General features: G+C 43.6%; 1 protein-coding gene across 1 annotated transcript in view; it reads right to left on the bottom strand.

Moving 5' to 3' along the window:
• Positions 1–1,998: 1,998 nt before the first annotated feature.
• Positions 1,999–25,728, bottom strand: part of LOC138980917 (uncharacterized) — a 40,708-nt gene continuing 16,978 nt past the window's right edge. The window contains exons 2-6 of the mRNA XM_070353777.1: positions 5,217–5,742; positions 4,405–4,523; positions 3,941–4,068; positions 3,022–3,226; positions 1,999–2,752 (exon numbers count right to left, since the gene is read on the bottom strand). Of these exons, the coding sequence (XP_070209878.1) occupies positions 1,999–2,752; positions 3,022–3,226; positions 3,941–4,068; positions 4,405–4,523; positions 5,217–5,627 (1,617 nt within the window). The 5' untranslated portion in view covers positions 5,628–5,742. The remainder of the gene's footprint in view (positions 2,753–3,021; positions 3,227–3,940; positions 4,069–4,404; positions 4,524–5,216; positions 5,743–25,728) is intronic.

Raw genomic sequence — 25,728 nt, forward strand, 5'->3', positions numbered from 1 at the left:
GTGTCACAAACAAGTTGGGATCAAACTCATTGTCACTGTGTGTGTGTGTGTGTGTTTGTGTTTGTGTGTGTGTGTGTGTGTGTGTGTGTGTGTGTGTGTGTGTGTGTGTGTGAGGGAGAGAGATGTGTGTATGTATATATTCTAACAAGTACAAGTTAAATGTTCACCCTCTATGAAAAGATCACTTTATACAGACTTAGTACACAAGCCAATGTAAATTGGCACACTTTCCAGTAATAATAATACATCTATGTATTTTCTGCTAGGAGAGGCCTCCTGATACTCTTCACTAAAGTAATATCCAAAATCATTTTCCTTCGTGGGCCTGCGTCTGTATCTCACCAGGACATTGTTGGCCCATGAACCCAAGTCTTTTTCATATTTTTTTCAAGACAGTAGTTATCCAGCCAGTACTTTACACTAAGTTTTTTTGAATTTGTCTATGCTGCAGGTCTGTTGAGCGTCACAACCTCAGGTACAGAACTATGCTGTCGGACTGAGATTCCACAGCGTTCAATGCTCTGGCTGCAGCTCAGCCCTACGGTCCCACACGTCCCATCACCAAGCTAGAATGTACCAACCACCTCCCCAAGAGAATGGGCACAGCTCTGCTCTCCGCAAGGCATCAAAGGATGGAAGGCTTGGTGGAAGAGGGGAGGGGCGACTAACCAAGGAAAAGTGCCAACGCTTGCAAAACTACTTCCGTAGCGCGATCCTCAACAACCTTGAAGATCAGCGAGCCATGGAGCAGGCGATCTGGGCCACTTTCTTCCATGTGACTTCAACTGACGAGGACCCTCACCACGACAGATGTCCAGCCGGGCCAGCCTCATGGTGCTTTTTTCAAAGAGCCAGTGCAGAAGGGCAACCACCACCTCCACACGCAGGGCACAACGGCACCGCCTTGTCCAGGGAAGTATCACATGCTGTTCTGCCCATCTACAGGAGAATGACAAATCCCATTCTTCTCAAGCGCGCGGCCCATGCCAAGACTCAGAACAGTAATGAGTCTCTGCACAATGTCATGTGGGGACACTGCCCCAAAGAAGTCTTTGTTGGGAAAGACCGGGTGGAAGCAGCCACCGCTGAGGCTGTTGCAAAGTTCAACAGAGGGAACTTTGCACTGGCACAGGTCATGGACCACATGAGCTTGCCAATTACTGAGCTTACTCATTCTGCTTTGGCCAAAAAAGACAAGGTGAGGGTCCAGAAGGCGGAGAGAGCAACAGATGTGGCCGCTGTAGCAGCTCGTAGGGCAAGATGTGCTGGTCGTATACGTCAGCTGGAGCAGCGAGAAGACCAGGAGGGGGAGAGAGCAACAGATGTGGCCGCTGTAGCAGCTCGTAGGGCAAGATTTGCTGGTCGTCAACGTCAGCTGGAGCAGCGAGAAGACCAGGAGGGGGAGAGAGCAACAGATGTGGCCGCTGTAGCAGCTCGTAGGGCAAGATTTGCTGGTCGTCAACGTCAGCTGGAGCAGCGAGAAGACCAGGAGGGGGAGGTGTACGGTGCTGGACTGATGGGGGATGGAGGGGAATAAGTACCAACATCATTTGAAGAAGACTCGGAACAATACATGAACACATTCAGACTCTTTTTTCAGCAATGTGTCTTCATAATGTGTAGAGAAACACTTCACAAACTTTCAAATGCAATTTTCTCTGAATAAGGGTTTTCAAGGACGGTTTAAGGAGCAATCTCTCTCTCTCTCTCTCTCTCTCTCTCTCTCTCTCTCTCTCTCTCTCTCTCTCTCTCTCTCTCTCTCTCTCTCTCTCTCCTCCCCCCTTTGTTTTGTAACGGACAATTATCGCTGTGTATACTGTTTTGCCCGTATTCATTATATCTGGGTCAGTGTCATCTCCATCTCTCTTTCCTCTCTCCTCTCTCTTCCTCACACGCACACACACACACACACACACACACACACACACACACACACACACAAACTAACCCCCCCCCCCCATTTCCACAACCACCACCACACCACACCCACTAACCCACCTACAACCCGTTCATTTTCCCAAGCACACTGATCCCAAAAGACAAGGCCACCACACACGCACCCACCCCCGCCATCCTCGCCCCTTTCCGCCACTCCTTCTGAACGAAAAACGCACTGAAGCTCAAGGTCAGATTAAACAGCACGTGCGATAGCGTCAGGTAGATGATAGTGGCCAGCGCGAAGGTGAGCAGTGGGTATCCAGGCAGGTAACCAATCAGGTGTTTGGCGTTGGACTGCAGGTAGATGTGCAGCTGGGACAGGTAGGTCTCCAGGGTGATCTTCCCCAGGCTGGCGAACAGGCCGCAGTGGTAGCGTCGTAGTACCGGGAACGCGTTCCGGAGCACGACGAAGACGAGGATAGGGAGCATGGCGGTGTAGCAGTGAGTCGCGTTGTAGGCAAACTTCTCCGCCTGCATGAAGAGGAAGTACCACCCCACGCCAACACCCGCCGCTCCCCCCACCATCCCCAGCTTGACCCACAGCTTGTAGGACCAGACATTGTCCGGGCCGCGCTCCAAGTGTTTGACGAAGGCCTCGAAGTGCGGGTAGTTGTAAGCACACAGCATCCCTACCAGACACGCCCAGTGGTCCAGCCCCGCGCGGAACTCCCACTCGTGCATGATGTCGTGCTTCCCGTCGTGGAACCCGAAGATGAAAGACAGCGGCCTGAACAGCAACGAGCACATGCCGGGGATTTCAAATATGAGCGCGTTGAAGAGGATGTAGGCTGCAAACTTGGCGGCCATTTTCCACCTACAGAATATAGAATACAGAATACACAATATAGAATACAGAATATAGAATACAGTACACAGAATATAGACTATAGAATACAGAATATAGAATACAGAATATAGAATACAGAATACGGAATACGGAATACAGAATACAGAATACAGAGCACAGAATTGTTTTGACATTGTGGTTAAAAAACGTTCACTCCAGCTATGTAGGCTACACCAACGCACGCAGCTACACAAACTGATCAACGACATCAATTTTAACACGACACTGGACAGTACCTGTGTGTGTTCCATGAGGAGAGGACTCGCATGAAGGTGTACACGGTGAGGAACCAGTACGTGTGCATGGCGCAGATGTAGTAGAGCATGTAGTCGTTGTCCGTGACGATGAGCACGGCGATGACGAGAAAGTTCATACGGAACAACATCTTCAACACTCGCCACAGAGAGAAGTCTCCCTTCACCCAGAAAAAGGAAAAGTTCCCTGCAAAGGAAGGTATGGGAAAACGTGAATAGACTGGTTGTAGGTTGTCTGTCTGTGTACGTGTACACGGTACACACACACACACACACACACACACACACACACACACACATACACACACACACACACACACACACACACACATACACACACACACACACACACACACACACACACACACACACACACGCGTGCGCGCGCGCGCGCGGCACACACACACATACAGAGAAAGAGACAGGGAGAGACAGACACACAGACAGGGAAAGAAGATACAGAAAGACAGAAAGGCTGAGTGGAGGATAGTCTGCTAGTTTAAACACACACACACACACACACACACACACACACACACACACACACACATACATACACACACACACACACACACACACACACACACACACACACACACACACACACACACACACACACACGAGAAGCGAGAGAAAAAGACAGAGACAGAGAGATGAAAGGAGAGAGAGAACCATCTTGAAGCCAGAGACAGAGACAGAGACAGATAGATGGAAAGAGAGAGAGAGCCATCTTGAAGCGAGAGAGAAAGACAGAGACAGACAGTGACAGAGACAGAGACAGACAGATGGAAAGAGAGAGAGAACCATCTTGAAGCGAGAGAGAAAGACATAGACAGAGAGACAGACAGAGACAGAGACAGACAGATGGAAAGAGAGAGAGAACCATCTTGAAGCCACTCACCGAACCCAGTCATCCAGACGTAACACGCGATGTAGACACGGATCCAGTTGTACCATTCTTTGGCGGCGAAGTAGTGGTACCAGACGAACATCACCTGCATCCACCCTTTCCACTCTTCTGTCTGGTCCCTGTGACGTAACAGCACAATGACGTCATCATAAACAAAACACAGTGATCAATATATGTACAACACAAACATCACCTGCATCCACCCCTTCCCCTCTTCTGTCTGGTCTCTGTGACGTAACACCATAATGACGTCATGACGGTCGTCATAATGGCAGTTCAAAGGAAGAGAAATGCACATGATCAGTGCAGTACTGTTACTACTTTAGTCTAGTACTGTTATGTTTTCACTAGGATTGCCTAAAACAAGTACTATGCTTGAGTGAGATTCCTAAATGCCATATAATATGTCACGAAAAAAAAAGTATCAAGTTTTGTTCAAAGCAAATGCTGAGTACCTGTTGAGTATCTTGTCCTGCGTGGGTTTGATGGTGAAGGCACAGGCCACGGCGAACAGCAGGAATATCAGGAACAGGAACAGGTCCCGGTTGTATATTCGAGGCTCTTCGGGAAAAGGCTGCAACAGCAACAAATAATGAAGAAAAACAAATAGCTGCTGGAAATAAGTCTCGTTTGCCTGCACTACTATCTCATCATCATGGTCGTCGTAATTAATGTTTCATCATCATCATCATTATCGTCAACGTCAACGTCGTCATCATCGTCATCATCATCATCATCATCGTCGTCGTCGTCGTCGTCGTCGTCGTGATCCTTATCCTCATAATCATAATTATAGTCATCACCACCTTCAGTACACGCCATAACGTGACGCGTTGTGCAAAGGGTTGGGAGGGGGCATAACAAACCCTTCGTGTAAAGCACAGACATACACACACACACACACACACACACACAAACACACACGCTCTCTCTCTCTCTCTCTCTCCCTCTCTCTCTCTCTCTCTCTCTCTCTGTCTCTCTGTCTCTCTCTCTCTCTCTCCCTCTCCCTGTCTCTGTCTCTGTCTCTCCCTCTCCCTCTCTCTCTCTCCCTCTCCGTCTCCCCCTCTCCCCCTCTCCCTCTCCCTCTCTCTCTCTCTCTCCCTCTCCCTCTCCCTCTCACTCTCCCTCTCTCTCTCTCTCCCTCCCTCTCTCTCTCCCTCTCTCTCTCTCTCTCCCTCCCTCCCTCTCTCTCTCTCTCTCTCTCTCTCTCTCTCTCTCTCTCTCTCTCTCTCTCTCTCTCTCTCACTCTAACCTGCGCCACACTCACCTTAACATAGTCACAGAGAAAGAAGTAGAACATGACAGCACCGAACAACACCACGTCTTTCAAAGCCTCGTCCACCGTCGGCGTCGGCGGGACAGTCGGCGCCGGCTTAACTACCACAGTATTTGTGGCGTCATTCCCCGTGACGCCACTTCCGTCCCCGCCATTGACGGCACCGTTAGACTTTAGCGGCGCTAACGCTTCCGCTTTCTCAGAAGCTTTGCCCTTCTCAACGTCATGAGGCAAGCAGTCTGGTGAGATTCTGCCCAGATATTTTGGCAGCCGGAGAACCCACATAAGCGCTGCGATGAAGCAGGAGATGAAGAAGGTGAGCTGGGCATGCGTGAAGTGGTGGTGGGCCTTGGTGTGGTCGTCGTAGCTGCTGGCGACGACGGAGAGGTTGGCGCCGACCATGATGACGGTAAGGAGGAGGAGGAGGAGGAGCAAGGGGCGGAAGAAAAGAAGGGGACGGAAGCAGAGACACACAGCTAGATGGCGCTGTTTCCACCAGGTTTCAATCTCACTCGGCCTGTGAACAATATATAACACGATCAATATAACAGTAACACGATCAATACATTACGATTAATACAACACGATTAATACAAAACTATCAATAAATTACGATTAATACATTACGATTAATACAACACGATTAATACATTACGATTTATATAACACGATGACTACTATACTATCAATACAATACGATCAATACAACACGATCAATACAACACATTGAACACCACACGATCAATTACGAAACAATACAACACGATCAATACAATATTATAAATACAACACGATAAATACAACACGATGTATGAAACATGATCGATAAAATGCGATTATTACAATGCGACCAGTAGACTACAAGACGATTTATGCAAAACGATTAACACAATACGGTCTTATGTCTTCAAATTACGATAAATACAATACGAGCAATACAACACGAGCAATACAATACGAGCAATACAACACGAGCAATGCAATACGATTCTGCTACTACTAATGTAGTACAATTGCTGCTGCTGCTGCTTATACTACCACTACTACTGCTACTAATGACTCTGGAAGACAGATTTAACCGAAATCAAAATGTCAAAAAGCAGGAAGAAAACAAAATCACAAGAGATATAGAGATATGTTGTTTCTTGGTGGTCAACATTCACAACAACAACAACAACAACAACAGCAGCGGCAGCAACAACCACCACAACCAGAACAACCACCACCACCACAACAGAAACAACAACAACAGAAACAACAACAACAACAACAACAACAACAACAACAACAACAACAACAACAACAACAACATATTTAGTCAACACAAGTCCAACTTCCACAGTCATGGCAATAACACACCTCGCACAATGGGAGTGGCGGTCTGTCCAGACCTATATCTTGTCCGTGTAATTACACCCCCGGTATAGGGGTGTGTATAGGTTTCGGTCGATGTGTTTGTTTGTTTGTTTGTTTGTTTGTGTGTTTGTGTTCGCATATAGATCTCAAGAATGAACGGACCGATCGTCACCAAACTTGGTGAACAGGTTCTATACATTCCTGAGACGGTCCTTACAAAAATTGGGACCAGTCAAACACACGGTTAGGGAGTTATTGGTGGATTAAAATTATACAAGGACTTATAGAGGGAAATATTAATGGTCAAAGGGAAATAACCATTCTCACTCAGTCACTGCCACCAACTGAGAAGGTTATTTCCCTTTGACCGGGGTGTTTTTCCTACCTCGGAGGAATTTCTTGTTTATCTTGTTGACTTCATGCCTCGTTCCACAACAAATGGCGAACGTTGAAGAAGAACGAACGAACGAACGAACGAACGAACGAACGATGTTTAATCAGATGTTATGCTCACGCCCAGTCTTACAACCTGTCCCTGCTCAACTGAGACACAAAATAGCGACAACTAAAAACAAACAAGTGCAATCAGACAAGAAACAGAGGTTAAAGATGTCTACACTAATCATATAATATTACAAAAATACTTCAAAACATACACGAAAATATCCACACACAAAAAAACGTTGAAATTGCATGTCAAATAAAGCAAGGGGAAAACGACAGAACAAACAGGCGGGAAGAAAAACAAAGAAATAATTCACACACACACACACACACACACACACACACACACACACACACACACACACACACACACACATACACACACACACACACACACATACTCACACACTCTCTCTCTCTCTCTCTCTCTCTCTCTCTCTCTCTCTCACACACACACACACTAACACGCCATGCCACGCCACGCCTCCTATGCGAGCGTACACACACACACACACACACACACACACACACACACACACACACACACACTCATCGTCATCATCATCACCATCGACATCAGAAGAAGAAGATGAACAAGAACAAAAAGAAGTCACGTTGCTACCGCAGATAACATCAATCAGCCAGCCGTGACCGTTAACGCCCGTAGGCGCAAAAGGAATTAACCCTCACCTGTCCATCATCAACACGTGTGTGTGTGAGTTGTCAAGCCGCCTGAGGCTTTAGGCTATACCTATCTCAATCAGCAAGGTCCGTGTCGAATCCGGTGTGTAAAGCTTGTGGTGCAAGGGAGGTAAGATCGATACAACAGATTTTCCTTTCCACACGGGCATTATTCTGTTAGTACCGTAAAATCCCTAGCAAACACTCAAATTGATTGAAATTTTTGTAAAGCAATCTTCGACAAAGGCCGGACTTCGGTATTGCATTTCAGCTTGGTGGCTTAAAAATTAATTAATGACTTTGGTAATTAAAAATCTGAAAATTGTAATTAAATTTTGTTTTTTATAAAACGATCCAAATTTACGTTCATCTTATTCTTCATCATTTTCTGATTCCACAAACATATAAATATGTTATATTTGGATTAAAAACAAGCTCTGAAAATTAAAAATATAAAAATTATGATCAAAATTAAATTTTTGAAATCAACTTAAAAACACTTTCATCTTATTCCTTGTCGGTTCCTGATTCCAAAAACATATAGATATGATATGTTTGGATTAAAAACACGCTCAGAAAGTTAAAACGAAGAGAGGTACAGAAACGCGTGCTATCCTTCTCAGAGCAACTACTACCCCGCTCTTCTTGTCAATTTCACTGCCTTTGCCACGAGCGGTGGACTGACGATGCTACGAGTATACGGTCTTGCTGAAAAATTGCATTGCGTTCAGTTTCATTCTGTGAGTTCGACAGCTTAACTAAATGTTGTATTTTCGCCTTACGCGACTTGTTTTTATACACCTTATGCATCCGTTGATCAAGAGTTCATGCTGATATTATTGCAATAAACGGAGACGACAGCTGGCTACTCCGAAAAAGAGAGAGAGAGAGAGAGAGAGAGAGAGAGAGAGACAGAGACAGAGAGAGACAGAGACAGAGACAGAGAGAGACAGAGAGACAGAAACACAGAGACAGACAGACAGAGAGAGAGAGAGACAGAAAGAGAGACAGAGAGAGAGTGAGAGAAAGAGCGAGAGAGAGAGAGAGAGAGAGAGATAGAGGGAGAGAGAGAGAGAGAGGGACAGAGAAAGTGAGACCGAGAGAGAGTGAGACAGAGAGAGAAAGAGAGATAGAGAGAGAAAGAGAGACAGATCGAGAGAGAGACAGATCGAGAGAGAGACAGAGAAAGTGAGACAGACAGACAGACAGACAGACAGACAGACAGACAGACAGACAGACAGACATGTGGGAGAGAGACAGACAAAGAGACGATCGAGAGACATAAAGAGTGAGAGAAAGAGAGTTCTCTTTGGGGGAGTCAGGGAGGACAACACCTCAACACCCACTGCTGCTTAATAAAATGCGAATGAAAAACATTAATCGTTACATGTCGATGTTATCATTCACATAAAAGATGTATTGTCATATAATTATTGAAAAAGGGCTTTCTATTCGCTTGTATTTAAGCTCAGCTGGCGAGGAAGTGCAGTTTCATTTGTAAAAGCAATGCAGCCTCACACCCCTCCCTCCACCACCACAACCTAACCGCACCCATAACAAATGCCCCCAGTACTTAGTAAATGTATTGCCCCCTCTTGTAGTTGATATTAATCCGTATCATAGACGAAGACCATTAGAAAGACACGTGCCTCCTCATAGAACCGAATTATTCCGCAACTCTTTTATCCCAAAAACGACTGTACTGTGGAACACCTTACCAGATAACATTAAAATGACCACCTCCTTGAGCGAGTTCAAAAATTATTTGTCAAGTGCTGATTTTAAAGTACCATGCCATTATTATTCTGGAGAAAGATTTGAACAAGTACATCATTGCAGATTGCGTATTGGTATGAGTGATTTGAATTTTGATTTATGTAAGCGGCACCTTTAAGGATTGCCCTCAATGCGAGTGTGGTTATCCCAGCGAGACTGCTGAACATTATTTCTTGCATTGTCCCATGCATAGAGATATAAGATTATTGTCCATTTTTTGTTTGTTTGTTTATTTGTTGCTTAACGTCCAGCCGACTACGCAGAGCCATATCAGGACGAGGAAGGGGGGGATGAAGGGGGCCACTTGTCAAGCGATTCCTGTTTACAAATGCACTAACCCATTACTTGTGTCCCAGCAGGCTTTAGTAAAACTAAATTAATACCTACTGGAAGATTACCAGTTTCCAGTATGTTAAAATAGGCTTAACCTATCTACTGCTGGACTTACATCAGAACACTAACAGATTAAACTATACATGAATCGCGAAACAAGCGGCAAGAGAAGAGATTTTTGGAAAAAATACAGGTGAATGAGCAAGAAGGCAGAAAAAAGAAAAGAATTCATGAAGAAAAAGAGAGCATGACAGGAAAGAGGAACCAAAAATCTACCTAACAGCAAACTAGAAAGCTCCTGCGGTTCCAAAAACAGGAGGGGCTTTTAATTTCATAACCGCAGTGCCCCACTGCGGGATATTGTCCATTGATAATTTGACAAATGATTATAAGTATATCGAAATATTATTGAAAGGCATCCCGCAATATCCACGAAATGTCAACCAGACCATATTCATAACTGTACAGGACTATATTAGACAGACGGGCAGGTTCCGTAACTGAGCCTCTATATTTCACTCATAACATTTATTAGACACTGTCATGTGACATGCTGCCTGACAAATCTTTACCCATAACCTCTCTCATGTTCTTTTGTTGTTTTTCGACTTATTAATTATGTCTCGATTTATGCGCAATGTAGTGACTTTTCCTCTGTTAACAATACGCATTAACTTTGTGCGAGTGTCTTATGTGCACTTATTACAATTGAAATGAGATCCACTCTCCTTAAATGTTGGCGCTCCAAGTCTTCTTCTTCTTCTTCTTTTCCCCTTAAGCTAGCTGCTAGCTACGGCCGGGCCGCGACGGGCTGGTTCGGCGAACGGTCGCCGACGTCATCAAATCAAGGGATTCCCCTATTAGTTAGTACACAGAACTGGTTCGGTGGAATGTTCGCCGAGCGTTCGACGAGCTGCTTCGGCGTGGTTCGGCTGTGGTCGGTGGCGAGCTTAACTCCTATTCCTGTTCTCTCGTGCCCTTTCCCCACCTCCTGTATCACCAACCCCTTCCCATTTTCTGCTTGTCTGTGTATCTGTTTTGTTTTTGTTTTGTTTCTTCGTTTCCTGAAATGAGTTATTGTATTTATTCCGCCATCATGCTAACCCTTGTTTTGTAATTACTATGATTGCTTAAAATAAGCATTATATGCTTGAGTATGTAATCATCCATGCATTGTTCTTGTCATGATTAAAATTGAATAAAGTTCTGTTGAAACCAACCGCACCCCCCCCCCCCCCCCCCCCAAGAAAAAAAAGATCAATAGGTAAACAAATACAACTTGGTCGTTACATTGTTAAAGCGATATAAAAGTGGTTCTCGCAGTCACGTTGTATTGTTTACAGTGAAAACAATGTCGCCTTCCCCCCAGAAAATCATTATTCCCCGTCGTGCGATCAATATAAGTATATATATATATAATGTCTTTTCCGCAGGCACTGTAATTTTTATCGTGAAAATAGGTTGGCACTCACACACAAAAATGCATTTTAATTGTAAAATCAATATTACTATAGATGATAAGATCTCCAACAAAGATCGCAATTTCCACTGTTAAAAGCAGTAAAGTCCCCAAACTCAATTTTAATTGTGAAACCAATGTTGTTATAGATCTCGAAGAAAGATGGCAGGTTTCATTGCGAAAGCAGTATAGTTCTAAAACTCAGTATTAATTGAGAAATCAAGATTGGTTTTGATCTCCAACAAAGATCGCAGGTTTCATTACGAAAGCAGTATATAGTCCTAAAACTCAGTTTTAATCGTGAAAGCAATATGGTCCTCTCACAAAAACGTCACGGATTTCATTGTAAAAGCAAAATGCTGCTACCACAAAAACATTTCACGTCTCACAAAAACGTCACGGATTTCATTGTAAAAGCAAAATGCTGCTACCACAGAGATGAGAAAAGTGTACACATGATCACAAACAGAAAGTGCACTGTACTTATAAACCAAATAAACTATACATCATTCGTTTTGCCAGGCTGTACTTCTCACAACTGTGGGAGCTCTTATAAATCAATTCAGACGTTTAGTGACACTATATAGCTATTCTGATGGACACGTGGGGGAATTCGGGGGCTGTGATTGGATGGTTTTGTTTGTTTGTTTGCTTAACGCCCAGCCGACCACGAAGGGCCATATCAGGGCGGTGCTGCTTTGACATATAACGTGCGCCACACACAAGACAGAAGTCGCAGCACAGGCTTCATGTCTCACCCAGTCACATTATTCTGACACCGGACCAACCAGTCCTAGCACTAACCCCATAATGCCAGACGCCAGGCGGAGTAGCCACTAGATTGCCAATTTTAAAGTCTTAGGTATGACCCGGCCGGGGTTCGAACCCACGACCTCCCGATCACGGGGCGGACGCCTTACCACTAGGCCAACCGTGCCGGTGTGATGTGATTGGATGGTCTCTTCCGATCATCAAAGCATAATGCTACGGAAGTCGGCCATTTTTGCCAATATCCAAAAGCATATTGTCAATAACAAAGACGCATGGTTCCGGTTTACCCATCTGTACCACACGATGTTTCACTGATCGACAACAGCATACACTGACAACTTAAAATTCTTCTCGGGAATGTTTTTCAGCTTTACAAATGTCGATAGCATACCCTTTTCTGCTAACTTCCCAATGAAACAGGACTAAACCTATTATTTTCTGTCCCTAAACACCACAAAATGCCCAAAGTCGAAAGATGTAGTACAAACAGGGGAGTAAAACGGAACAGCCGTTTTTGTGTGCTTGTGAGCTTAGTTCACAGTTGCCGACTGACACAAATTAACTTTCGCATTCGGCTTTTCTTATCTCGTAACTCTAAACACACTAAATACCCCACTTCCCCTCTGAAGTATTGATGTACAACCCATGGCACTAACATTCATGTAGTCGTTTACAACTGAGGTTGAAAAATTCGCTTCATGACGAGACAAGTATAAATGCCATTCACCCAAACTGAAAACGTCGCTGCCGTCTGCTCGCTTTGTACGGATTAGCTGTTCTCTTTTCCTCCCCTTGTTGCATCCTAGTTCTTCAGTTGTTTCTAGTTTTCCGTTGATGTTGTGTTTTGGTCTTCTTCATAAGTAGTCTTGTTTAAAATTTAAAAAAACTCAAACTTCTTTTTGTTGTATACGAATGAACTAATAAAAAGCTGTTTAACAGCTGTGTTGTCAAATAGAGGTTTTTTTCGCATAAAATTTGTTTACCAGCAAAATAGATGGTTTCAGCAGCAAATAGGAAGGAGTGAGCAGCGAATGTGAAGCAGCAAATTGGATGAATTCAACAGCAGAATAGATGAATTGAACAGCCAAGCAGATTTCTTTAACATCATCATTACCATCATCATCACTTCTCTTACTGCCATCATCATCATCATTCGCCATCACCTTATTCCCTACAGCAATCCCCACCCTAATTCCCACTGATCTTCATTGCCATTCAACTATAAAGTGCTCACCTTAGACACAAAATCATCGGCAGCCTTTTCATCATCAAAAGTCCGTTGTTTCTGCCATTCCCTGGCCATTCCCCTACGCCTTTTTGCTGGTGGCAATTCTTCATTTTCACTGGATGATGCCTCTTGGGAGATGGGGTGGATGGTCTCAAACTCAGTGTCATCCATACTTGACAAATTGTGTTGAAACTGTGTTGAAACTGTGCTGCACTTACATGCAGTTGCCCCACAGTAGTTCAGAAAATGAAAATACTCAGTCTCAGTAATAAAGCGTGCCGTAATAAAGTACATGTCACCCCACAATTGCTAGAAGGCGAACAAAGGTCAGGTGAATAAGACCCAGATACATCTCTGATTACAGTTCATATATCAGGGCCGGACTACCGGGGGGGTTATGGGGGTTGCGCAACCCCCCCCCTAGCCTAAACATGTACCTTACTTATTTAATTTTTTTTTATTATTGCTTATTTTATGCCGTTTCATGCAAGGAGCGACCATTTTCCTATCTCATAATATGACCTACCCATCAGCTTCAGGGGGCTTCGCCCCCTGACCCCCACAACGAGGGGGGGGAGGTGGGTTCTAGGGTTTCCGGACCCCCCCAGCCAAAAAATAAAAATATTGAATGAGGTATGCATTTCTTTATTTTACATTGAGTTTCAATTTTTGGGGTATTAATCAGTGACAAAATCTGCTGCCTGAAACTGATAATGATCATCCTCAGAATGCACCAGATTGCACCATTTTGCATCCTTTTTTTCAAAATTTTCCGGGGGGGCATGCCCCCGGACCCCCCTAGCAAGCTAGGCGCTTCGCGCCGTCGGCTCGGCGCTTTGCGCCTTCACACCCATATCTTCACAATATACTTTTGAAAAAAAACACCCATAAAATGAACTGATCCGCCCCTGCCGCCAGGGGGGACATCCCCCTGGGCCACCACTGGCAACCCCCCCCCCTCCTCTTCGCCTAGTCCGGCCCTGTATATAGTCACGTTTGTTGAATTCATGTAATCTGCTGCACGCTCCTGTGATCATCTATTCTGCTGCTGTGACCATCAATTCTGCTGTCAGTTGTATTTTCTTGCTGGTAAAGTATCTAATTTGCAGTTTAAATATCATCTCAGCTGTTCAAACAGCAAATCTGCTGGTTAACCATCTTTTTTGCTGCTAAAATATCCAATTTGCTGCTAAGTATATTTTTTGCTGCCAAAAATATTTATCGCAGCTAATTTGCTGTTGAAACCCATCTTTTTTGCTGCTGGTCCATCTTTTTTGCTGCTGGTCCATCTAATTTGCTGGTCCATTAAATCCCTGCCGTTTTTTTTCCAAAGTCAGTGTGGCGCCTGCGCAAAACTAATGCGCATAAGAAACGGCGTCTGCTATCAAAACCTGAGATCAACGCATCGACGCAAAAACTGTCATTTTGTAAGTTTGGAACAACAAATAAAGGTCAGAACAGCTATATAATCGCTATTGTATTTTCAGCGTAGCAATAGGGTCCGATATTTAGACTCGAACAAGTGCCGACGAGTCGAACTACGCTGAAAACACAATAGCTGTTAATAATACTGCTACACGTACTTCAAAGTCTGTGCAGACAACGTTAAAGGCGACATATTGATTGTTCAATTCGCAAGGTTGCATGACTCGCGTCTTCTAGGTAAAAAGCGTTATGATTGTAAAAACCTGACGTTGAGCAAACATTAAAGATACAGGTTCCTAACATTGAAGATACAGGTTCCTTACATTGAAGATACAGGTTCCTTACATTGAAGATACAGGTTCCTAACATTGAAGATACAGGTTCCTTACATTGAAGATACAGGTTCCTAACATTGAAGATTCAGGTTCCTTATATTGAAGATACAAGTTCCTTACATTGAAGATACAGGTTCCTTACATTGAAGATACAGGTTCCTTACATTGAAGATACAGGTTCCTTACATTGAAGATACAGGTTCCTTATATTGAAGATACAAGTTCCTTACATTGAAGATACAGGTTCCTTACATTGAAGATACAGGTTCCTTATATTGAAGATACAAGTTCCTTACATTGAAGATACAGGTTCCTAACATTGAAGATACAGGTTCCTAACATTGAAGATACAGGTTCCTAACATTGAAGATACGGGTTCCTTACATTGAAGATACAGGTTCCTAACATTGAAGATACAGGTTCCTAACATTGAAGATACAGGTTCCTAACATTGAAGATACAGGTTCCTAACATTGAAGATACAGGTTCCTAACATTGAAGATACAGGTTCCTAACATTGAAGATACAGGTTCCTTACATTGAAGATACAGGTTCCTAACATTGAAGATACAGGTTCCTTACATTGAAGATACAGGTTCCTAACATTGAAGATACAGGTTCCTTACATTGAAGATACAGGTTCCTAACATTGAAGATACAGGTTCCTAACATTGAAGATACAGGTTCCTAACATTGAAGATACGGGTTCCTTACATTGAAGATACAGGTTCCTTACATTGAAGATACAGGTTCCTAACATTGAAGATACAGGTTCCTAACATTGAAGATACAGGTTCCTAACATTGAAGATACAGGTTCCTTACAATATAGGGTAAGTATAAGTTACAGCTCCGTCCATCCATGGTATCGCGTGATATTTTGTCTCGACGGGGTGAAAGAATATAATGACGTCACTCTCGGCAGAGCCTCGAGTGACGTCATCATATTCATTGACCCAGTCTCGACAAAATATCAGGCGATACCATGCATGGACGGAGCTGTAACTTATACTTACCCTATATTGTACATTAACACGCGAGACTGCGTGTCTAAATATTTTATTTTCGATTGTTTTTGATTGTTGACTTTAACTGTCGACGTTGTTGATTGTGTGTCTGTTTGATTGTTGGTTTGTTTGCTTGTTGTTGTTTGTTGTTGTCCACAATGACTTCATGCCTGATGCAAAAGGATTTGGGCGCACGTGTCGGGGAGATTGTCTCACACCTTTGGCTCTGCCTTGTTTGATTTTTTGCAACGAGCTGTGACCTAGATGGGTGGGTGTAGTCTGTCTCAATACAGAGCCAGTGTGGGAAGTTATCTCCCTGTTGCGTCAGCGCTATCTGTGTATAAACTATCTTTTCTTAACAAGGGAAATGTCCAGTCGCTTATGATTATTCTCGTTCGTGGTAGTGCTGGCTTGTCTCTTGCGTTGTTTTTGTTTTTATTTCCTGCCCGGAAGCTTACTCGTAACGACCCAATATGTTGTTACGACATTGCTGTGAACTTTGCTGGTTCGATGTGGAAATATGCCACCTCACTCATTTTTTGTGCTGATTCTGTGAATTTTACATCTCAAACCATATCTATTGCAATTTGCTTATTGTTGTTTATGTGTGGTGATATCCATCCTAATCCTGGACCAAGCACAACCCGAGGGGATGGGATCTCTATTGTTCATGTAAACGCTCGCAGTCTTCAATATAAGACACCGTTCCTTGAGGCCGAATTGGGGAAGTTTGATATAATAACTGTATCTGAGACCTGGCTGTCGGACAAAGTTGACCAAGACTGCATCTGCTTAAAATGTTACCACCCTCCAGTTAGACGTGATAGGCCCGGGGATTCCCACGGCGGCGTAGCCGTTTATGTAAATAGTAATCTGATTTGCAAACCGAGGATCGACTTGTGTATACCTGATTTAGAAGCGATCTGGAGTGAGACTAAGTTGGGTCAAGATACTCTTCTCGTTGGTGTGTTTTATAGACCACCGAGTGCAACCGTCGACCATTGGCTTCTTATCAACGATTCCGTTCAACTTGCCATGAATACCCCACATAAGTTTATTATCTTTGGTGATCTCAACGCTGATTGTACTGTTAACCCCCCGTTTCATCTGCGGGAATTAATGAACACAAACAGTTTATCTCAGTTGATATCAGAAGCCACTCGAATAACCGATACTTCGTCAACTATAATTGATCTGGTATTAACTCCGTGTCCTAACTTGGTAAAAAGAGTTGGTGTTCTACCACCTGTATGCAGTGACCACTCGTGTCCTTTTGTATATTTGAATTATGACTTACCGTCGGGTGGTTCATTCAAACGAACACTATATAATTATTCCAAAATCGATGTTGACAAGTTGTTGCAAGATATGGAAAGTGTAGATTGGAATAATATAGTCGATTTAGAATCCATTGATGACGCCGCTGAAATGTTTTCCGATAAGTTAATGATGATAGCTAAAGAGTGTATGCCTGTAAAGGTAGTGACAATGAACGGACACGATGCTGTATGGATCACCGAGGAAATCAAAAAGTTGATTAGGAAAAAGCAATATATTCACGCATTAGCCAAACGTCTGGATACTGTATAATGCTGGTCTCTTTTCCGACGGTTGAGAAATAATTTGACTGATGTTATAAGAAAAAGGAAAAAAGAGCACATTAGGGAACTAGTAATTTTGGCAATAAAGACTGGTGGAAGGTAGTCAACTCTTTTTTGAAAAAGAAAGGAATGAGTATAAATGAGATTCCGCCGATTGAAAGCAATGGAATTTGCTATTACTCTGCAGAGGATAAAGCCGAGGTTTTTAATGAAGCATTTCTACGACAGTCGCGTATACACACCGGTGACACTGTGACGGTTCCCCTACGCTTTGTGTTCGGTGCCCTGACCCTTTGTGTTCGGTTCCCACTCGGTTCCCACACGCCAAAATTCGCGGACAAAACATCCATTTATGGTAGTATTACGCAATGTTGCTCTCTGAGAATGGTCTTGTTAGATCTGTGAGTGTTTACACTACATGCCTAGGTGCTGTTGGATTGAAGGTTTTTGATATTTTAGCCGTTATTAGGTAGAATGCCTTCCACTTTACTGCAAAACTGCATAATTCGTAGCATCGGCAAGAAATATCCTACCAAAAAATGCCTGCTTGGAACTGTCGTTGGTCCAGCAAAAAGTTCAACATGTCTGTAGCAGACAGCCCAAGTTTCAAGATTGTAGGGCCATCCAAACAGCCGTAATAATAAAAACAACAAAAGTAGTCAGTGAAATTGGCTGTGTTCGGTCCCCACACACTTTTGTGACGTAGGCGTGACGGTTCCCATAATTCATTGTGTCGGTCCCCACTTTCTGTGTCGGACCCCACTTTCGACCTAATTTCTCTGTGACGGACCCCACAACCAGCCTATTTTGTGTCGGTCCCCACACCTTCTTGGATTTATGACTTGCCGGTTACTTGTATCATTGTATTCATTGAATCTAATTGTCTCGGAGTTATTTTTCAGCAAAAACCGGCAAGGCAGCACCTTTTGTGATACCAAGTAAGTCAGATGACATCAGTATGTGTGTGTGTGTGTGTTTGTGTGTGTGTGTGTGTGTGTGTGTATGTGTGTGAGAGAGAGAGAGAGAGACTCGGAGAGAGTGTGAGAGAGAGAGAGAGAGAGAGAGAGAGAGAGAGAGAGAGAGAGAGAGAGAGAGAGAGAGAGAGAGAGAGAGAGAGATTGACACCTTTCCAGATCACTCCGGTTATGCGACACTACCGCGAGCGTCACTACCGCGTGTCACACTACGGCGAGTACGACACTACCGCGTGTAACACTACCGCGTGTCACACTACCGCGAGTACGACACTACCGCGAGTATAACACTGCCGCGTGTCACACTACCGCGCGTACCACAACCGCGAGTACCATAACCGTAGAGAGAACGCATGCAAACTTACTTCTTGTGAGTTTGTGTTCTAACGGCTTTGATTGGAAGCAACCCATTCTATATGTATTCTGATAGTGTGTTCTGATCGTTTTGAGTTCTTGGTTAGCATGACAAACATTGAATTAGTGTTCAGAGAACAGACCAGGCCTTTTTGTTATATTTAGTCAAGTTTTGACTAAATATTTTAACATCGAGGGGGAATCGAAACGAGGGTCGTGGTGTATGTGCGTGTGTCTGTGTGTCTGTGTGTCTGTGTGTGTGTGTAGAGCGATTCAGACTAAACTACTGGACCGATCTTTATGAAATTTGACATGAGAGTTCCTGGGTATGAAATCCCCATACGTTTTTTTCATTTTTTTGATAAATGTCTTTGATGACGTCATATCCGGCTTTTCGTGAAAGTTGAGGCGGCACTGTCACGCCCTCATTTTTCAACCAAATTGGTTGAAATTTTGGTCAAGTAATCTTCGACGAAGCCCGGACTTCGGTATTGCATTTCAGCTTGGTGGCTTAAAAATTAATTAATGACTTGGGTCATTAAAAATCTGAAAATTGTAAAAAAAAATAAAAATTTATAAAACGATCCAAATTTACGTTTATCTTATTCTCCATCATTTCCTCATTCCAAAAACATATAAATATGTTATATTCGGATTAAAAACAAGCTCTGAAAATTAAATATATAAAAATTATTATCAAAATTAAATTGTCCAAATCAATTTAAAAACACTTTCATCTTATTCCTTGTCGGTTCCTGATTCCAAAAACTTATAGATATGATATGTTTGGATTAAAAACACGCTCAGAAAGTTAAAACAAAGAGAGGTACAGAAAAGCGTGCTATCCTTCTTAGCGCAACTACTACCCCGCTCTTCTTGTCAATTTCACTGCCTTTGCCATGAGCGGTGGACTGACGATGCTACGAGTATACGCTCTTGCTGAAAAATGGCAGCTACTTGACTAAATATTGTATTTTCGCCTTACGCGACTTGTTTTATATTTCAAGGAAACATTTCAACCTTTGCCTTCAGCCATGGAAGTCATAAAATGACACGCGGTAATGTTATACTCGCGGTAGTGTGACACGCGGTAGTGTTATACTCGCGGTAGTGTCGTACTCGCGGTAGTGTCGTACTCGCGGTAAGTTCTGTTTCCGTACCCGCGACAGCGGCAGCGACAAAAGAAAACGCGGGCAAACGCGTGACGTGTTTCCGTACTTGCGTTTTAAACATGCGGTAAAATCTGTAAACTCCCGCGTTGCCACGCGACAACGCGAAAAAATCGCTCCAGGACCCTTTCAAAAAAATCGCGTCGCTTGCCGCTTGTCGCGCCGCTAACGCGTCGCGCGTGTGGAAACACTCCTGGGCCCGTATGCTTATGGGGGAAGTTCGCGACAACTCCCGAAGTTTTGAGTGACATCGGAAGTACTTGCCTCACTTTCGTATGCATGGGCCGGAAAAAGGGTTTACCTCGAAGCAAAGCGAGGAAGTAACTCAGTGTATTTTGCGACTACTTCTAAAGTTTTGAGTGACATCGGAAGTACATCCTCACTTTCGCATGCATGGGACGAAAAAAGAGTTTACTTTGGAAGCTAACGAGGAAGTAAATGAGGGTAAATGTACTACAGCCAGACCCAGTAGTAAACACGCTACTTCCACAGTTTCTCAGTGCAAAAAGGCAGGGCTTTTCTTCAGTTTTTCATGTCAAACCGAGCTGACGCTCCCAAAGAGAGAAAATAGAGGGAAAAGTCGTATCTTCTGCATGCATTTCGTGCAAATTTCCCTGAATACAAACCTGAGTTGCCAGCTTTGACTTGTGTTTGTTCTGGGTCATTGGCCACCACTCTTTCATTCCCGCTTATACAAGGGGGTTACTGTGTTTCTATGAAAATGGGCGTCGTTGTGTGCATGTGTGAGTGTGTGTGTGTGTGTGTGTGTGTTTGTGTGCGTGTGTTTGTGTGCGTGTGCGTGTGTGTGTGTGTGTGTTCGAGTGTTGAAGTGTAAGTTTCTGCTATTTTTTTGTCATTGCTTTATCTGTGTGTGTGTGTGTGTGTGTGTGTGTGTGTGTGTGTGTGTGTGTGTGTGTGTGTATGTATTTGTGCGAGTGCCTGTCTGCCTGTGTGTGCGTGCGTGCGGGTATAATTGTGCGTCTGTTCCTTCATACGTTTGTTTGCATGTTCGCGCGTGCCGCGTGTGTGTGTGTGTGTGTGTGTGTGTGTGTGTGTGTGTGTGTGTGTGTGTGTGTGTGTGTATGTGTGTTTGTGTGTGTGTGTTTGTGTGTTTGTGTGTGTGTTTGTGTGTGTGTGTGTGTGTGTGTGTGTGTGTGTGTGTGTTTTCGATGTTATGTGTGTGTTCGACGGTGTGTGTGTGTTCGACGGTGTGTGTGTGTGTGTGTGTGTGTGTGTGTGTGTGTGTGTGTGTGTGTTCGACGTTATGTGTGTGTTCGACGGTGTGTGTGTGTGTGTGTGTGTGTGTGTGTGTGTGTGTGTGTGTGTGTGTGTGTGTGTGTGTACCCACTCCCCACACTATGATGAGCTGACTATATTTGCGCCTTGATATTTTATTCATGTTCTTACGTTTAATGCTGTTTATTGTGATTCACCACACCCGAGTTTATCGTAATTGAGATAATAAAGTGTTCTATGTCTATGTATTATGTCTAATACACATGCACACACGCACGTAGGCTACAAAAATCCAATCTTGACTTTGAACTTTATATAAACATACATCCTCTTCACAATTAACGAGGACAAACGTAATTTACAAACACCTAAGTACAGCAATTTTTCTGTTTTAAAAATTCGGACACACATTTTCTCAAATAATATGAAATTCGCTGAACTTATCTTCTTTTCACTACACCTTATATCTTGATTCCCAAAAAATGGAGTTCTGCCTTTTTAAATTTACCAGTAACACAAACATTCGCTCTGACCAAACTATTTTTGTCCAGCAGTTTTACCGATACACAATCATTAAAAAAAACACTACAAAAAGAGTTTTAAGTTAACCGACTTCGCTACCACATAAACAACCTTTTTTTTTATTGTCCCCAACATTCTTGTCAACGAAATCATTATTATAGACAGTCATTCTATTTAAGGACAATTATCACAGCTTTCGTTCAACCAGTTAAAAACAACAATTATAGTAAAAGCTACAGCGCGATCAACGTTTTCCCATTTACGAACTCGCGATGAGATTTGTTTCTTCTGGTCACCAAGCCTACCGTTTACAAACGCATGCGCACTAATTGGGATTCCCCCAATTTTCTCGACCTTGACCTCAGAACTCTCGAAGCCACAACTTCGGCGTTCAATTTAGCTCGTGCATACCGAGTAGCTGGCAACTTTGCTTTGGAAGTTCCCACTTCCAATGTCAAGGGCCTCTCGCTTGACATAATTATACGACGATATCGCATCTCAAGGGTCCTTACCCATCCAAAAGAAACCTCCAGCGCATACTACAATTGCAGGACATTCCGTTTTTAAAGGCAGCTCATTGGGAAATTATCTCAGACACAATATCGAAGACGTGAAATGCGTCAATCGAGCAACTGTCGTAACTTGGCTACAATGAGACGGTCTCCTACCTTGCACCATAGACACGGACTGTGACATTCTTGTTTAATTTAGGTGAAATGCTTAAAACAGAGTGACTCAAAAGCGACAGTTCGATCAGTTACTGACCGAAAAAAACGTGCTCGAGTCATTCGGCGAAGGTGGCGAGCTTTCAAACCAGCACGACTGAATAACTCAGAATGCCTTTTTTCATCATGCCTCTATTCTACACGAGTAACATAGTGCAGTGGTAACGGTTCCGGACTCTCGTTCATTTGCTCCGGGTTCAAGTTCTGCCGGGAGCTATATATTTTTTTTATTAATCTTTTCCTTTTTAAGCCTCCGCAATTGCATTCCGACCGGGTTTTGCCTCTGTGTTAATTTTATTCATTTGCAAAAGAAACCTTCCTATGCTTTGAAAAAATCATATCATGTCTTGACTTTCAATTGTACGCGCGTGTGTATATGTGTGTCACTACGGTGAGTATGTGTGTGTGTGTGTGTGTGTGTGTGTGTGTGTATGTGTGGGTGTGTGCGTGTCAGTGTGTGTGTGTGTGTGTGACGTGTCACTTGTGTCATCATAGTTTCAGTGTGTGTATGAGTGTAGATTGAGAGAGAATGAGAGAAAGTGAGAGAGAGTGAGTGTGTGGTTATTTGTTTGTGACTGTGTGCGGCGTGCGTGTATGGGTGCGTGTGTGTGTGTATATGTGTGCGCTCGAGCGCGCGCGTGTGTGTGTGTGTGTGCAGTGTGTGGTGTGTGTGTGTGTGTTTATGTGTGCCGTCAGTGTCACTTGTGTCATAGTGTCAGTATGTGCATGAGTGTACGTTTGTCTGTGTGTGCGTGTGTCGTAAGAGAGAGAGAGAGAGAGAGAGAGAGAGAGAGAGAGAGACTTCTTTGGCAATTTTGGACCAGACAGCGTCTTTATGTTTAACAGTTAGACTGTTCTGAAATTTGGACAGAATAACCGTTCTTTCGTAAAACACTTCTGTCAAGAGTACAGCAATTTCACCATCTGAAAAAGGCGCAGAACGCCCCTCTGTGTCTACTTTCTTTTTGCGCGGCACACGTGCCTTGCCATTTTCGTTGACTGCCATGTTGATAGAAACGTGCGCATGCGTATTAGTAGGGATTCCCCCAATTTCTCCGACCTTGACCTTAATACTCTCGCTGTCACTACTTTGGCGTTCAAGTCAGTTCATGCATTGTGAACAGTTAGAAAGTTGACTTCGGGAGTTCCCACTTCGAAAAGAGGCCTCTACTTCCAGTGTTTCTTACTTCTAGTTCATGCATACGGGCCCTGGTCATTATGGGGGCGAGGACGCCCCCATTCTATACGGATAGTTTCGAGGTTGACCATGGGCAGCGCCATTTTGTTGTGAAATACGTCATCAGTTTGTGTACACAGGAAGTTGTGACATCCGTCACCCTATGGGAGGGGTGACGTCAAAATTGTTCATCTGTAGAAAGTTGTGAAATCCGTCACCCTATGGGAGGGGTGACGTCAAAATTGGTCATCACAGAGTTTGTGTAACACAGGAAGTTGTGAAATACGTCACCCTATGGGAGGGGTGACGTCAAAATTGTTCAACAAAAACATGATTTGTCGCATTGTGCAGGGTCAACTGCAACAAACTCAAACCGAGCCATTCATACCTAGCTGTATTTGAGTGACTTATATACCCGACATTTTTATTTCTTATTTTTAGCACAGGTGTAGGAAAAATCATGAACCAAAATGTTATTTATTTTCTAATTTAACATTTTTTTTACAAATATGACCATGGTCTTTTAAACATACAGTGACATTAAACATTGTTATGTTAAAAAAAAGAAAAAAGAAAAAAAGCTTTTGTGCACAAATCAGAAAATACATTGTACATTTTACCTACAGGCCAAACCGTGAGTGTCTGTGGCAAAGCCCGACCCAGGAAATTGCACTGATTTTATATTTAGATCAGAGAGAAATTGTCAAGAACAGGCGCTTGCATTTGGATGTGTCCAATGATAGTAGGTTTGGTTGTGATCAATCAGAATAATGTAGGAATAAAAATGTATGACAGTTTAGTATGATGACATGTAATTCACATATGCTGAAATATGATATTATACATCATGTAATATTATTATGGCTGTTGCCATGACCATGAAACCCAACAAAGGTTTAATGTAATGTAATTCAAAATACCAAAACCGAGCACCTATTAATCTCGTCTTTGCGCGTGAAGATTGAGGCCGTCTGCCAGTAGCGGTTAGGTCATACAGTGGAACCCCTCTCTAGCGACCTTTAAAATGTTGACAAAAATCGGTCCTTGTGGAGGGGGGTCCTTACAGAGGGAGGGGGGCGGAGTCAGGGGGCCACAAAGAAAGTCAGATTTAAAAAAAAAAAGAAAACAGAGAAGTTTGAGTTGCTGACGACCGTTCTCTCTGAAAGCAAACTGCTTCGATTTCATGTTTGTCCTTGGTGTCCACCAGTTCTGGTGCATGTACTACCCTGGCCAAGTTTCCTCTCAAGACATCAAAGAGACCGCCCCAGTATACTCTACAGCCTCTGGGCGAACCACCTCTCATAGCTAAAACTGGGTCAATGACCCCTGGGAAGAAGGTCAGTGTCTATAAAAATTTTACTCCTAGGCCTGCGGCCAGGGGGGGGGGGGGGGAGTATACCGGTACCATTTGAGAATCAGACCAAATGAGAATTGAACCATTTGAGAACATCCTTTTTTTTCAATCACTACATCGAAGGCCTGCGGCCCGGGGTTCACATGGGTTGGTTTGTTTGTTTGTTTCAAACCCACACCCATATACACACATTTCCCATTTAAACCATTTGTCGGCCCCCTGTCGATATTTATCGACTAAGTTCCTTGTTTTCTATGTGCTTGATTTTCGTCGCACCGCTGGAAAAACGCTATCGCGGGTACGGAAACACAACTTTAGTGTGAGACGCGGTAGTGGTACTCGCGGTAGTGACGCTCGCGGTAGTGACCAGCACCCGATCACTCCACATAAACGCTGGTTCTGGTTGCATTGTGCCGCTGACATACAGCTAATAGGATTTTCACACCCCCGGTATAGGGGTGTGTATAGGTTTCACTCGATGTGTTTGTGTTCGCAAGTAGATCTCAAGAATGAACGGACCGATCGTCACCAAACTTGGTGAACAGGTTCTATACATTCCTGAGACGGTCCTTACAAA

This window comes from Littorina saxatilis, linkage group LG11, assembly GCF_037325665.1.
Source record: "Littorina saxatilis isolate snail1 linkage group LG11, US_GU_Lsax_2.0, whole genome shotgun sequence".
NCBI lineage: Eukaryota > Metazoa > Mollusca > Gastropoda > Littorinimorpha > Littorinidae > Littorina > Littorina saxatilis.